Below are 15,484 nucleotides of genomic sequence, written 5' to 3'. Positions count from 1 at the left end.
CCCCCCAATTGAAAGAAACCCAACAAAAACAACCCAAAATAAACAAACAGAAAAAAAAGACAAACGGCATAAATCAGCAGCACTCATGTGGATACAAAAAACTTTTATGGAAATATAGGCACGTAAAAAAAAAATTTTTATTTGAAAGAAAAAAAAAAAAAGAAGTCTTGTGGGAGAGCATGCATTAGGTAGTTCAAAAGCCATCGATTCCAATCCCCCTCCATGGTGCAGTCGCTGCATATGTTCCTGTTCACATAAGAAGTTTTTCATTGACACACTAGCATAAGAAGTCACCCCCCAACAAAGGCAGTGCTACTGACTGAAGATGTCTTTAGGCCGTTCCCATAGGGGGGATATTAACATGTTTTTATGCAGTTAGTATGTTTTAGTAAGGTTTTACGGCGCTCGCAACTGCATAAGGTCATACGAGAGCCAAGGGGTGGATGTCAACAGAGAAGTCCAGACGGGGAATCAGGCTTACTCTGCTCACCTCTCTAACCTCAACGGCACAAAGTTTGCTTGGACTATCAAGGCACCCCGGAAATAGCGGGTAACAGGAGAGTGACAAACATACAAAAGAAGTAGAGGAATAATGACGGTAGAGAGGATGAGGAAAGAAAAAACAGCAGTTCCCTCTATGTTGTTCCAGCACAGCATGAGCATGACATTGATAAATCAACCCCTTCACAATTTTACTGTGTATAAGAACACGTTAATATCCCCCTTTGGGAATAGCCTAAAGACAACTTCAGTCAGTAGCACTGCCCAGGTGAGGTGGGGGGAGCAGTAAAACCTAACTAAAACTAAAAGCTACCAGCTAGCACCCCAGCTCAGTCACAAGAACATCCCAACCAAAGTGAAATCACAGCTCATCAATAGCATCTTCATAACAACATTAACATACCAGTGCCAAACATGGTCTCTAAACAAGGCGCAAGAAAGAAAAATCAATGCATGCGAAATGAGGGGTCTCCGCAAAACCATCAACGTCACCAGAAGAGACCGCATAAGAAACGAAACCATGCGTCTACAAACCGGAATACCACCAGTAATAAAATTCATAGAGCGTCAAAGAGTCAAATGGTTTGGACATTAACCAGAATGCCCCTGAAACAACTAGCGGCTAGAGCTTACCACACCCGAGAATCCAGCTTTAAATCAAGAGGAAGAACAAGAAAGATCTGGCTGGATGGGGTCAAAAAGGTCATGGAACAACATAACATATCTATCACAGACGCTACACACCTAGCACAGGACCGAAACCTGCACCTCCCCTCGACATCCTAAGGATACCAGAGGAAGGAAAAAGTACAAGTAAAAGTAAGTAAGAAAGTGAAACAGAGCAAAACTTACTGGTGCACCAAGACCTCTTCTCGGTTGACGAACCCCAACTCCTGGTAATTGTCTTGGACGTAGGATAGTAGCGTATGGCTAGATGACCGGACGTCCAGGACCTCAATGTGAGAGACCAGCTCATTGACGTAACGTTGGTCTTGCTTCAAAAACAGGCCAACGTGTCCCGTGCAGCCTTTTAGAGAACAGAAAAACACAGAGGGGTTGGGGGTTTTATTCGTTCAGAGTTTTACGGCACTTGCAAAACAATAAGGTCATATACATGCCGAAGATTAGAGGTGCTACAAGGGAGTAACAAACACAAAAAAGAAGGAGATTTTAGTTTTAGTAAGAGTTTATTATTATAGTAGAGGGTTTTACGGCGCTCGCAACTGCATAAAGTCATATGAGAGCTAAGGGGTGGGTGTCAACAGAGAAGTCTTTACAGGGAATCAGACTTACTCTGCTCACCTCTCTTGCTTCAACCATCAAGGCACCCCGGAAATAGCAAGTCATAAAAGAGTGACAAACATACAAAAGAAGTAGAGGAAAACAACAATAGCAAGGATCAGGAAAGAAAAAGCAGCAGTTCCCTGTTGTAGATCAGGCACAGTTATGAGCGTGACATGAGTCAGCCCATTTACAATTCTACTATGTTTGAACGAGAAAAGTCCCCCATTTGAGAATGGCCTAAAGACACTACAGTCAATGGCACTTCCCCGGGGGGTAAGTAAGAGTTTTACGGGACTTGCAACACAATAAGGTCATAATTATATAAGTGCCGAAGATTAGAGGTGTTAAAAGAGATGTAACAAACACAAAAAAGAAGGAGATTTTAGTTTTAGTAAGAGTTTTACGGCACTTGAAACACAATAAGGTCATATACAGACTTCAACATAAATTAAAGACCACCTTGACAGACAGCCCTGATTTTTTTGTTATCCGGAAAAAAGACAGCAAGGAATGTTTCAACATTTCTTTTTCTCTGAAAGTGTTAATGGGTTAAACAATGCGTACTGCAAAGCTTCCTAAAAGGGGCAAAACCACCACGTGCAGCACGGAAATCCTCGGGGAATTTTAGCAAAATTTGAAGATTTTTATCGACTTGTGTGCAACACCACGGACATGTCCCAGTTAAAATTTCTGGTGCACGTCATAAACGGATGCATGGTCTCGAACTGTGCTCACTTTGGTGGCAATATAAGCCGCCGTTTGCGCAAAATCCAGTATCACATCAATATGCCACTGAGACGAAAGCTGAGAGTCTTTGATCGTGCAAGAGCTATGGCATGGCTGCATGATGGAGTTGGAGCCCGAAAAGTTGCCAGAAGGCTTGCAGTATCACACTCTGTCATTGTCCGCTTGAGGCAGCGCCATCAAGCCACTGGATCAGTCCAAGAACGCCCACGTGCAGGTCGACCTAATAGGACCACTCAGAGTGTTTGCAAGTGGTCCTTAACTTATGTTGAAATCTGTATAAGTGCCGAACATTAGAGGTGTTACAAGGCAGTAACAAACACAAAAAAGAAGGGGATTTTAATTTTAGTAAGAGTTTTACGGCACTTGCAACAAAATAAGGTCATATATAAGTGCCGAAGGTCAGAGGTGTTACATGAGAGTAAAAAACACAAAAAAGAAGGAGGAGAAATAAGTACGATAGATGTTTAATAGGAAACAAGGAGCAAATCACACCAGAGCACTCGCCAACCACCCACACAGAGGGTTTTTGGGAACAGAAAAGTACACAGAAGGTTTTAAAGGGAAAAAAAAAAGTACAGAGGGTTTTAAAGGAAAAAAAAAGTAGGCCTACAGAGAGTTTTATAGAAAAGTACAGAGTTTTAAAGAAAAAAAAGTACAGAGTTTTAAAGAAAAAAAAGTACAGAGGGTTTTAAAGAAAAGTACAGAGGGTTTTAAAGAAAAGAAAAGTAGAGAGTTTTAAAGAAAAAAAAGTACAGAGGGTTTTAAAGAAAAGTACAGAGGGTTTTAAAGAAAAGAAAAGTAGAGAGTCTTAAAGAAAAAAAAAGTACAGAGGGTTTTAAAGAAATAAAACTACAGAGGGTTTTACAGAAAAGTACTGAGGGTTTTAAAGAAAAAAAAGTACAGAGAGTTTTAAAGAAAAGTACAGAGAGTTTTTAAGAAAAGTACAGAGAGTTTTAAAGAAAAGTACAGAGAGTTTTAAAGAAAAGTACAGAGAGTTTTAAAGAAAAGTACAGAGAGTTTTAAAGAAAAGAAAAGAACAGAGGGTTTCAAATATAAAAAAAGTAGAGGGTTTTAAAGATAAGTACACAGAGGGTATCAAAGAAAAGAAATTACAGAGGGATTTGAAGAACAGGAAAGGCACAAGCCATTTCCACAAATGGATAGGCTGTAATTTTCAAGGTTTTGAAAGAAAAAAGTCATGGGAGTGGGAGTCTTCTTTAGAGAGCCTACACTGGAATAGCAAAAAGATAACACATTATATATATATATACAAATAATCAGCCAGATGTAACATTTTCTAAAGCATTCCACACTTCGCTACTTCAGAAAAAAGTTGTACACGACATCTTCGGCCGTTTTGAGTTACTAATACCATGAGGTGAGAAACCATATGTGAGGCAGCGTGGTGGAATCAGGCTCTCGTCAATTTTTGGGCATGAAGAGTTATTGGTATCATCTTAAAGCTTGTTCACGTGTCTTTATTTGGATGAAAAAAATATCTATTTATCTTGAATACAAGTCAAGATATTTGCGAAAGAATGAGGTGGGGGTCACCTGTTTTCAGAGGTAAAATTAGTGAGAAAATGGCCGTCAAATATTAGTTATTTCGTTAGCTTAAGAGTCCGTGGTCACTGAAAATTTACATTGTTAGTGAATTTAATCAACTTTTTAAGAAAAATTCACACAGAAATGAGTTCTTTAATGGGCATGAAAGGTGTTGAGTGAAAAAACAAGAATTCGATAAAAATTCACGAACCTGCGGAAAAATGCAGGTTTCTTCATTTTGATTATTTTGACGAGAGCCTGATTCCACCACGCTGCCTCGCAAATGTTCTATCTGCTCTATCAAAATTGTAAGACTATTCGGAGTCGTTATCAAGATATTCAAAGAATTGCATTCGAAAAAGCTTGCCATGATGTGACACTCAAAAAAACTTTTAATGTCAAGTTTCTCAAAACTCGGAGCTGAGCAGACAGAACTTTTGTCGTTCTACGGTGGCGTCTTGTTCAGTCTAATCATAGAATTCCTGCCACCAGCTTCTCACCAAATTCAGGGAGATTTCAAGGAGAAATTTTTTTAATCAAAGGAGATTTGGTCAAGAAATTCATGCCGAAAGCCTATTTCCAATAGGCCTACACTTGTCCGAAAGGAATCGTAGTTCCCATTTTCCGACAAAAACTCTGTTCATGTCCTATCCGGCAAAATTCAAGTAGTTTTCAAGGAGGTTCCTCAAATTCAAGTTTTCAATGAAATTTTTCCTTGAGTGTAAATTTAAGTAGTTTTCAAGGACCCCTTGAATTCCAAGAGGCCGCAGGAACCCTGTGATCAGCTGAGACAAGTCAGCAACTGTGACTTACTTGAGACATTGAGTGAGGCTACCCTCTTGGCGCCCTCTGGTGGTGCGTCTCTGGACTCTGGTGCTGTTAGACCACGACGAAGAAGAAGAAGAAGAAAGAAAACAAGAGAATTAGACACCAGCCCCCGTGGCAACTTGTTCGCCATTTACACACAGCTGCCAACCAAAACACAGACTCAAGCCATGCGGCAGGACCACACGACCTCAGTGCTTTCTTATCGTATCTCCATTTTTTTTCAAAAAAGCAAAAATGTGACATCTTCTTAAGCTCACTCTTTGTTATGAACTGTTTTCACTGTTATTAAAAGTGGAGATACGACAGGAAAGCACCGGGTCGCGACAAGATGAAGGAGACTGGCCAGATAACCCCTCTTTCTAACCCTTTTCGCACACTTTCCAGCATTCAATAAATAAACTCAAGCTTTTCAAAGTAGACCTGAATCAAAAAGATCTCTCCGTTTAACTTATGGGCTTTGTTTTCATTACTATTCGCAAATCTCGTCTTGAAAGTTCATAGTTTTTCTTCGGCATCGGGAAATCCGTGTGGAGCATTATTAAAAAACAACATTTTTTCCATAACAAAAACGGACTTCCTTACTCAGATCCTCAAAAAACGGCTAAAACATACGGGCAGTTTTACACGCCACCGTTGCACCGCAAGGCATAGGGGTAATTTTACACACCACTGGTGAACCAGTAGCGCATGCTCAAAGGGTTAAACAAGCTGATTGGCAGCTCTCAAACAATGCAGCACTTGTAAAACAAATAAGCAATTCTCCTCCCTTAGGAATCAAACTCCGACCCTCTGCATACGACAGCGAAGCACCCAACCACTACTACACCATAAGACGCCTGTACCAGTCTGCTTCTCCCCCAGCACATCACGTGTGCGTGTGTCTATGTGTATGTATGTCTGTGTGTGTCAGTGTGTGTGTGTGAGTATTTAGTGTCCGTACGTGTCTGTGTACGTGTAAGAGCGTGCCTGTGTGTGTGTAAGAGTGTGAATGCGAGTGTCTCTATCTGTGTGTGTGTGTGCGTGTGTGTGTGTGTGTCTGTCCCTGTGCGTGGCTCTATGTGTGTGTGTGTGCGTGCGTGCGTTTTGCTTTTTGACTGTCTGAGTTTACCATGGGTACTGACCCGCCTGAGGCCAGCTTTGCCCCTCAAGGGGACCAGAGAAATATTTGACAAAAACAGTACAATGTCACGACACGATGTTCAGCTTCTACTACAAGAACACACACACACACACACACACACATATACACCCACATCATCATACCCGCATCCCCTTCAAGTTCAAGTCCCAGCTGAGCGCTCTCCGAGATTTTACAAAAACATTATGTGGGTGGTTGGCGGGTGCTCTGGTGTGGTTTGCTTCTTCTTTCCTATCAAACATCTATCGCCCTTATCTTCCCTTCTTCTTTTTTATGTTTGTTACTCTCTTGTAACACCTCTAATCTTCTGGCGCTCATATGACTTTATGCAGTTGCGAGCGCCGTAAAACCTCTACTAAAAACCAAAAATAAACCACCAAAAAAAACCATAACGTGTCCCGGCATGATGTTCACCTACTACTACAAGAACACACACAGACACACACACACCCACATCATCATACCTGCATTCACTTTGAGTCCCTGGTGACCGCTCTCTGAGATAGACAGAACCTTTCCATCCTCTGTAGGGAAAAGATTGAAACCTTACCAAAAAACCTCAGGCTACCCACAGCACATTGTAATGTATTCCCCCCCCCCCCCTCACCACCAATAGAAGAAATTATGCTTGCTCTCATATTAATTTCATTCCATGCATGTCATCCATAGGTACGCTCAGACATTTTCATTTCAGTGTTCTGAATTATATACAAGGTGATCTAAAAAAAATTGTACAACTTTTTTTTCTGAATATCTCACCAAAAAATTGTTCTAGAATGATGTAATTTGGAACAGACATAATTCATTCAAAAGGAATTCATTTGACATAAAATCCACGAAGAAGAAACTTATTTTGAAAACGGAAATGACTTAAGACTTTGCCGCCTCATCTGGCAATCTTGCCTATCAGCCATGTTTACCACCCAGTTTCTTTGGATTTCCCCTAAAATGCCTTTGTCTTTGATGGCAAGGGTTTTTACTATATGAGCCTTGAGATGGCAAAGCGTTAAAGAAAAAAGCACCAAAAAATGCAAAGTTCAGCAATTTTTAAAAAATCTTATAAAGGAAGCCGTGAAAAGATTGGTTGACTTTTTTCTTTATTTCATCCTTGACGTTCAAGTGTCCATCCCTGTGGCATTTAAATAATATCTTATTTCCTTTACAGAGTTTAAAAACTAACGATATCACTCTGGAATTCCTAGAAGCAGTGTTCTACATGCCCTCTTTTGGACTCAACACATTTTTAACGCGTCGTTTGAAATGTTCAATGGTGCCCAAATATAAGGACCTGCTAACCCTTGAGTGTTTAAAGCCACATACACTGTACATATTCAGTATGAAGTGGCTTCTAGAGACAATAGGAAGTGGATGCCCAATAGACAGCAATTTTGGAGTCAACATATCCCGCAGGGTGAAAATGTGCTTTCCACTAAACCAAATGTCATCGAGGCTTTTCAAGACAGTCGAGGAACCATGAACACATTGCCATGTTTTGATCCATCCATGTCAGCACCACTTACAATGCCACCACTATCTCCCCCCCTCCCCTCCTTATGTGCGCACACAAACACATGCACACACACACACACACACAAACTTTTACGCGCACACACATATGTGCGCGCACACACGGATCCATACACACGTACACACACTTGCGCACACACACATGCTTGAACACACACACACTTGAACATAAACACACTCCCACACACATGCTCGCACACACACACACACACTTGAACACAAACAAACACACTCCCACACATATGCTCGCACACACACACACACACACACACTTGAACACAAACAAACACACTCCCACACACAGGCATGCACACACACACACACAACCCCACAAGGCAAGACTGATACTGGGTTGAGCATAAGACAGTCCCCAGACTTACCGTCAGAATAGAGCGGCTCATCCAAATGCTTGAGAGCTGAGGCCAAGTCCTTATCCAGGAACTCTACAACAAGAGACCAAACAAGAACGACATCAAGAGTTTTAGTAAGTGTTTTATGGCACTTGCAACACAATAAGGTCTTAAAGTGCCGAAGATTAAAGGTGTTAAAAAAGAGTAGCAAACACAAAAAAGAAGGAGGGGGGGGGGGGGGGGGGAGATAAGGATGATAGGTGTTTGATAGGAAAGTTGTTTTTTTTTTTAAGTAGAGGTTTTACGGCACTCTCAACTGCATACGGTCATATGAGCGCCAGAAGATTAGAGGTGTTACAAGAGAGTAACAAACATAAAAAAGAAGGAGGGGAGATAAGGACGATAGGTGTTTGATAGGAAAGAAGAAGCAAACCACACCAGAGCACCCAACAACCACCCACAACGACATCAGGACAACACCAAACTAATCCAGCAACTCTACTGAGTTTTACGACACTTGCAACACAATAAGGTCATATATAAGTGCCGGAGAATAGAGGTGTTACAAGAGAGTAACATACACAAAAAAAAGGAGGAGAGATCAGGACGATAGATGTTTGATAAGAAAGAAGGAGAAAACCACACCTGAGCATCCGCCAACCACCTACACACCACACTTATCCAGCAACTCTACAACAAGAGACCAAACAAGAACGACATCAGGACAATACACATACAGTTTTATCATAAGCAAGACGGGTTGGCTATGGTTTCATTGTGGACTCTTTTTTTTTGGCGGGGGGGGGGGACAATTTTAAACGAGGCAATGCCCTGGGCCATCTGAACTGGCCCACTGTCAAAGATTATATATCAGTACTAGACAGTGAAAGAAATTGTCAGTTTGTTAGCTGCTCTCACTGTATGCTTCCGGGGATGCTGAAAATGTTTCTGGGTGTTCTATGGTCTGCTGGGGTAATAATACAGTGCAAAGCGCATAGAGCTTGCTGTTGAGTGGGGGTATGCGCTATACAAATATGCTATTAATAATTTATTATGATCATTATTATTATTATTACTAGAGTTTGTGGTAGCGATGTGTCCACGTAAACGAACGGGGGCTGCGTGTGCCCACTCTGGGACGCTGAACCTCAAGGACAAGACATGCACAGTTCAACAGACGGGCGAGTACTTTTCGAGACTCACGTGGAGGCGTCTCGGCGTTCTTAGGAGGAAATCTACAAGCTTGCACTGAAATACACGTGGAACCCACAAGGAAAGCGTAAGAAGGGAAGACCAAAGATGACATGGAGGCGAGCGGTACAAGCAGAAATTGAAAAAGCGGGGACATCATGGAAACAGATAGAAAAGAATGCTCAGGACAGGCTTCGCTGGAGTAATGTTGTTGATGGCCTGTGCTCCACTGGGAGTTAAAAAGGGCAAGAGAGAAGAGGCACTGAAATACGGAGGGAGGCTGGTGTTTAGTGTACTACAGCTTGTGGGGAGCGGGGGGGGGAGCTCAGATTGTCCATGTAAATGGGGGCCAGCCGGCCATGCAGATGAGGGTAAGACGATCCCCTCCTTCCTCCCCATGTCTGAACAGGTGTGACTTCATTGCCGCGAGCTCTAGTATTATAATATGTGAGGCAGCGTGGTGAAATCAGGCGCTTCGCAGATATCTAGATCTAGCCTACAGGTCGTCGTCTCACACAATCGAAAACATCGCACGCGGCAAGCTGTCATCGATAACACTGAACTAGATCTAGGCCCTAAATCTAGGCTACCACGCATGTGTGGACTCGCTTACTCGTTTGTATCATAAACACACAATTCGGTATCGTTCAGTACTTTTTACTTCATTATGCTATGTCTCTTGTACTTGTACTCGAACACGCATGAAGTCAGTCCGGGTATTGTAGTCGCCCGGGCGCTGTACAGCTCGTGAACTGCGCCGCTTCCGGTCGGTTTATTATGGTTTCGTTTTTTTTCATCCCCGGAATTCGTAAATTCGTATCCCTTTGTAATCAATTAGTATTTTCGTAGTCAGGCTCGATTTTGGCCTGTTTTCCGTAGCACTAGGCAGGTCTGCGCTCGTCAAAATAGTGAAATAAAAGAAAACGGCAATTTTCGGACCGCTGGGTAGTTGTTGCTTTTAAAAAAATTTTTTATTAGCTCAACCCCTCTTATGTCCATTTAAAAACACATTTGTGTGTGGATTTTACTGCAAAATTTTGTTCAAGGGCACTCAAGCTTTGGCAGTTAACAAACTTTGGCGGCCATTTTCTCGCTCATTTTACCTCTGACACCAGGCAACCGCTATCTCCTTAAATCGCAAACATCTCGACTTCTACTAATGAAAAATGGGTATTTTTTTCGGCAAATGCAAGACAAATGAGTAAGCTTTAAGATGATACTAATAACTCAATGCGCCCAAAAATTGACGAGTGCCTGATTCCACAGTGACGCGACGCATATAACCTCTTTGCTCACTGTATACAAAGAGTTGCCTCCCCACTCGACAGTAAACGGTGATAAAAAAAACACGAGCCTCGTGAAAACTTCCCCAATAACCCAAGTCCAAAATGCTCAATACGGGGGGGGTTTTCCACAAGGTTTTGATTAGGAGCCCGGCTGTCTCATTACTGCCGCATCTGGCAGATGACGAGATGATATACTCAAACCTCATTCTACCCGTAACCTTGGGAGTTGGTGGTTTAACGTGGGGTGGAACAACAAGGTTTGACTGTCATTGACCATTGGAAAAGGGCAGAGCATTCAGGTTTTCAACTCTCACCTTTTGATCGCAGATGCAAATTCGGGTTCACACTGCCAAAACCTGGGAAGGAAAAAAAAGAAGAGATGTCTGAGACATTTCACACATCAGGAGAGCCTCCGAGACACTTAAATCTCAAGAAAGATAAGAACAAATATCGTGAATGTTGTACTGTTTAGATTTAGTAGTAGTTTTACGGCACTAGCAGCACAATTAGGTCATATAATCCGAAGATTAGAGGTGTTACAAGAGAGTAACAAACACGAAAAAGGAGGAGAAATAAGGACAACAGATTTTTTTAAAGAAATAAAAGGAGCAAACCACACCAGAGTCCCTGTCAACCACCCACTATGTATTATTTGAGAATTTGGCAAAACCTTGCCAGCTGCTAGGACCAAAAATGATTTTTTTCTTCACAGTTGCCCAGTCACGCTGGGATGAACTAGAAAGCACAATACAACGATACAATGAAGGCGCTGGTGTTTTTTATCTCCAGGTTTTAGTTAGTTTTAGTAGAGGTTTTACGGCGCTCGCAACTGCATAAGGTCATATGCAGAGCTGGTAGTAACGGAGTACAAGTACTCCGGTACTTGTACTTACGTTACAATTTTCGGTACTTTTACTGTACTCCGGTACATTTTTGAAACCAGTACTTTTACTGTACTCCGATACTTTTTATAAAAGTACTTTTGAGTACTTTTTAAGTACATTTTGAGTACTTTGGTAGCTTAATGAAAGGGTAAGTGCAGGCATTTCTGATCATAATTTACGGAGCAAAAACCCGATCAACCGCCAAGAGTTAAAAGTTGAGATCAAAGAACGGCCCGTCGCCTCAAAGATCAGCCACTATCGTGAATGTGATCACAAGCGTTGTAAAACTCCATGAAACGGTACAGTGTTTGCTCCAGACGGGATCACACCAAGGTGTGAACTGACCGATGCGTTTCTTTTCCCCAAACATCGCACTCGCATCTGACCTCACCACCTAAACTTACATCACTCCCTGGGTGGGTAGGGCCTACAAGTTCGCTCCAGGCGGGATCACATCAAACTGTGAACTCTTCCCTGACCATTGAAAGCAGTTTTTCCCGAATTTGCGAGACAACCTGAATTTTAATTAGTGTGGTCACATCGTAATGGTGTGTAACGACAAAGGAGGTTGGGGGGGGGGGGGGGGGACTCAATCAGAGATGGAAAGCTAAAATTGTTGGACAGGTAAAGGGGAGGGGCAACTGGATAAACGTAGATAAAGATCTCAAGACCCACGATAGGCTAATGAGTGTGTATATATAATATTATTTATGGCATGCCTCATGCCACTGTGATTGGTAATCAAGGCTGACCACTCTTTGCTTGCCATATGTCATAAATCCACCCAGGGGTCACGTCAGTTCATGGGACACTGTAGATTCTTCCTTGGCTTCGTTGGCTAAGATCCCATATTTTCCTTGCTTCCGAGCACTGGGATCTTAGGCGGAGACTACTGCAGTAGAGAATCTTTGGTTACACTACACTTACTAGACTCTAGGAAACTATTGTATTTTGGTTTGCCGTTGGCGCCGTGGACTACACAGTGTGACCAAAATCTGTCAGACCACTATAATCAATTGAAACTGAAACTGTGTTCTCAATGTGTATCTAACAATTTTTAGGCTGTCTAAATTTCTTTTAAACTTTTTTGGGTGGTTTTTGCTTAAGGCTACATTGATTCCTTGAGGATTTGTTAATGAAGAATTCAATGCACTTTTCCATTTCTATGCGGGCCATTTTCATCAATTTTATGTTTTCTTAAGAGCAACTTTGTGTCTACATTTTTCAATTTAGATACTCTTTCTGTAGAACTTTCCAACCTCTAGGACTGACTTACATTTGATCACATTGTCTTGCTCAAACAAGTTCTATTCATAATAGTACTTACCCACTAGTTGCGTCTGTTCGTTTGGGTTGTTTTTTGTTCAACTTCACGGACCATTTCCACCGTTCAGTGCGTACATTGTATATTCAAATGCTTTGTATACTGTTTACATTTTTAGTAATAAATAGCCTAATTTGTCAAATATACTGGATAAGTTATAAAATATGATGTTTTGCATAAGCGCTGAAGTGTTTTAGCATATTAGCAGAAAGTACTTAAAATGTACTCGTAAGTACTTTTTTAAAAAGTACTTGTACTCAAGTACATTTTTATAGGAAAGTACTTTTACTGTACTTAAGTACATTTTTTAGATTGTACTTAAATTTGTACTTAAGTACTTTTTAAAAAGTACTTTAACAGCTCTGGTCATATGAGCGCCAAGGGGCGGATGTCAACAGAGAAGTCCTTAGAGGGAATCAGACTTACTCTGCTCACCTCTCTAGCTTCAACAGCACAAAGTCTGCTTCGACTATCAAGGCACCCCGGAAATAGCGGGTCACAAGAGTGTGACAAACATGCAAAAGAAGTAAAGGAAAAATGACAATAGTAAGGATTAGGAAAGAAAAAACCCAGAAGTACCCTGTTGTAGTTCAGGCACAGTTATGAGCATGACATTGTTGGATCAGCCCATTTACAATTCTACAGTGCATTAGAATGAGAAATGTCCCCCTTTTGGAAATGGCCTAAAGACACTTCAGTCAGTGGCGGGGGGGGGGGGGGGTGATCTCTAGCTTTGCCTCAAATTCCAATAACAGATCAACAAATATAATAAATATCCTTTTTCTTCTTCATGAAAGGGGGAGAGAGATGTAAGGTGTTAGGTGTGTGTGGGTGTGTGTGTGTGTATGTGTGTGTGTGTGTGTGTGTGTGTGTGTGTGTGTGTGTGTGTGTGTGTGTGTGTGTGTGTGTGTGTGTGTGTGTGTGTGTGTGTGCGCACATGCCTGTGACCTGTGTGTGGGGGAGTGGGGAAGGGAGACATAAAAAGCATAAAAGAAAATTTTTTGGCCATGAAAGTGCCATGCTTACTCAGCACACTTCTTTCAATGGGAGGTAATCTCGACCTCAGTGCTTTCTTGTCGTATCTCCATTTTTACTAACAGTGAAAACAGTGCATAAAAACAGTGAAAACAGTTCTTAACAAAGAGTGAGCTGAAGAAGAAGTCACATTTTCACTATTTTATTTTTTTATAGTACAGGGTTTTACGGCGCTCGCAACTGCATAAGGTCATATGAGCACTGAGATAGAAAAAATGGAGATACGACAAGAAAGCCCCTGAGGTCTCGTCGTAACAGAGACACTGTTTGAAACACGGCTAACGAGCACCGATGGTACTGTCGGTATAGCACTATTCCAGCAGCTCCTCTCCAGGCACACACGATACTACTGGAGCGGCTCCAGCAGTACGCTGCTCACGAGTAACGAGAACTTTATTTTTTTAGTCTTAGTTTTAGTAAGAGTTTTACGGCATTTGCAATACAATAAGGTCATGTAAGTGCTGAAGAATAGAGGTGCAACAAGATTTTTAAAACATTTTTTCATAAGAGTTTTACGGCACTTGCAACACAATAAGGTCGAAGATTAGAGGTGTTACATGGGAGTAACAAAGACAAAAAAGAAGGAGGGAGATAAAGACGATAGATGTTTGATAAGAAAGAAGGAGCAAACCACACCAGAGTACCCGCCGCCAACCACCCACAACGAGAACTCAAACACGCTCGACACAGCACTACCGCAAAGCCTCCTATGAGAGCAACCAAGGTCACTTACCTCCGGGCAAGGAGCAGACCTTGTCGCTGCTCAGTTCGGGGAATCCTGAGAACAAAACAAACATGGAGGTTAGTTTGAGTTTTAGTAAGTGTTTTACGGTGTTTGCAACACAATAAGGTAATATAAGTGTCGAATATTAGAGTTGATACAACAGAGGTCAGAGCACGTTGGGGTGGGGGAGTGTGAAAGACGGAATTTTATTATTTTTTTTTTTTTAATTACCCCAGGAAAGAGGGTGCGGTGGCGGAGCGGTTAGTGCGCTTGTCTCTGAAGCAGAAAGTCCGGGTTCGAGCCTCGGTTCGGACACAAATTTTTTTGGCCCCCTCCTGCCCACCCTGCTGTAATGGGTACCTGACTTCGAGTTGGAGAAGTAAAGGTGGCGTGGAAAGGAACTGGCCACCCTACGACAATATGCCGAAGGTCCAGGAAGTTGTCTCACTAACAAGGCAATCTCCGAAGTCTGGACCGGATGCGGGAACTTTTTTACCTCAGCAAACCCTAGGACACTCACAAACATTCTCAGCTTCTCAGGAAGCATACAGTGCAAGCAGCTGAGTAAGCACTCAAACACTAACAAACTGACAAGATGTTTCGCCGACTATTCCCACCTGGGTGAAGTGAGGAAAAATCGTGTAATGGTGCCTTTCCCAAGGACACAACATCGGTCCACGGATGGGATTCGAGCCCATGACCTTAAGGGTGGGAGTCCGAGAGCCTAACCACTAGGCCACCAATGCCACAACTCAGAAAAAATTTTCAGCTTCCCGGGAAGCATACAAAACAGCCCATCTCCTAAACGATCTAAATTGTTTCAAAGGGGGCGATTTATTTTAGGCTCCCATTGAAACAATTTAGATCATTTAGGAGGTGAGCTATTCTGTATGCTTCCCCGCAAGCTGAGAATGGTTCTCACTTGTGATGTTGGGTCAGCTGGAGATGATAATAGTGCATGCTTGAAAGCTTGGACATGTGCTATATAAATGTAATTACAGAGGTAATATTAATATTATTATTATCATATTGCTATTATTACTATTACTACTATTATTATTACCATTATTATTATCATTATCAATATATCATATTGCTATTATTATTTCTTAAATTAATA

General features: G+C 41.8%; 1 protein-coding gene across 1 annotated transcript in view; it reads right to left on the bottom strand.

Annotated features, from left to right (window-relative positions):
• LOC101847721 overlaps positions 1-15,484 on the bottom strand; it is a gene marked incomplete at its 5' end in the record, with an annotated part of 34,192 nt that overhangs the window by 3,484 nt on the left and 15,224 nt on the right. The window contains 6 exon segments of the mRNA XM_013082032.2: positions 1,354-1,528; positions 4,891-4,953; positions 6,508-6,567; positions 7,951-8,013; positions 10,712-10,753; positions 14,374-14,418. Of these exon segments, the coding sequence (XP_012937486.1) occupies positions 1,354-1,528; positions 4,891-4,953; positions 6,508-6,567; positions 7,951-8,013; positions 10,712-10,753; positions 14,374-14,418 (448 nt within the window).

Source organism: Aplysia californica, unplaced genomic scaffold, assembly GCF_000002075.1.
Source record: "Aplysia californica isolate F4 #8 unplaced genomic scaffold, AplCal3.0 scaffold00156, whole genome shotgun sequence".
NCBI lineage: Eukaryota > Metazoa > Mollusca > Gastropoda > Aplysiida > Aplysiidae > Aplysia > Aplysia californica.
The sequence above is the reverse complement of the archived record's forward strand: the minus strand, read 5'-3'. Positions and strand labels throughout refer to the sequence as shown.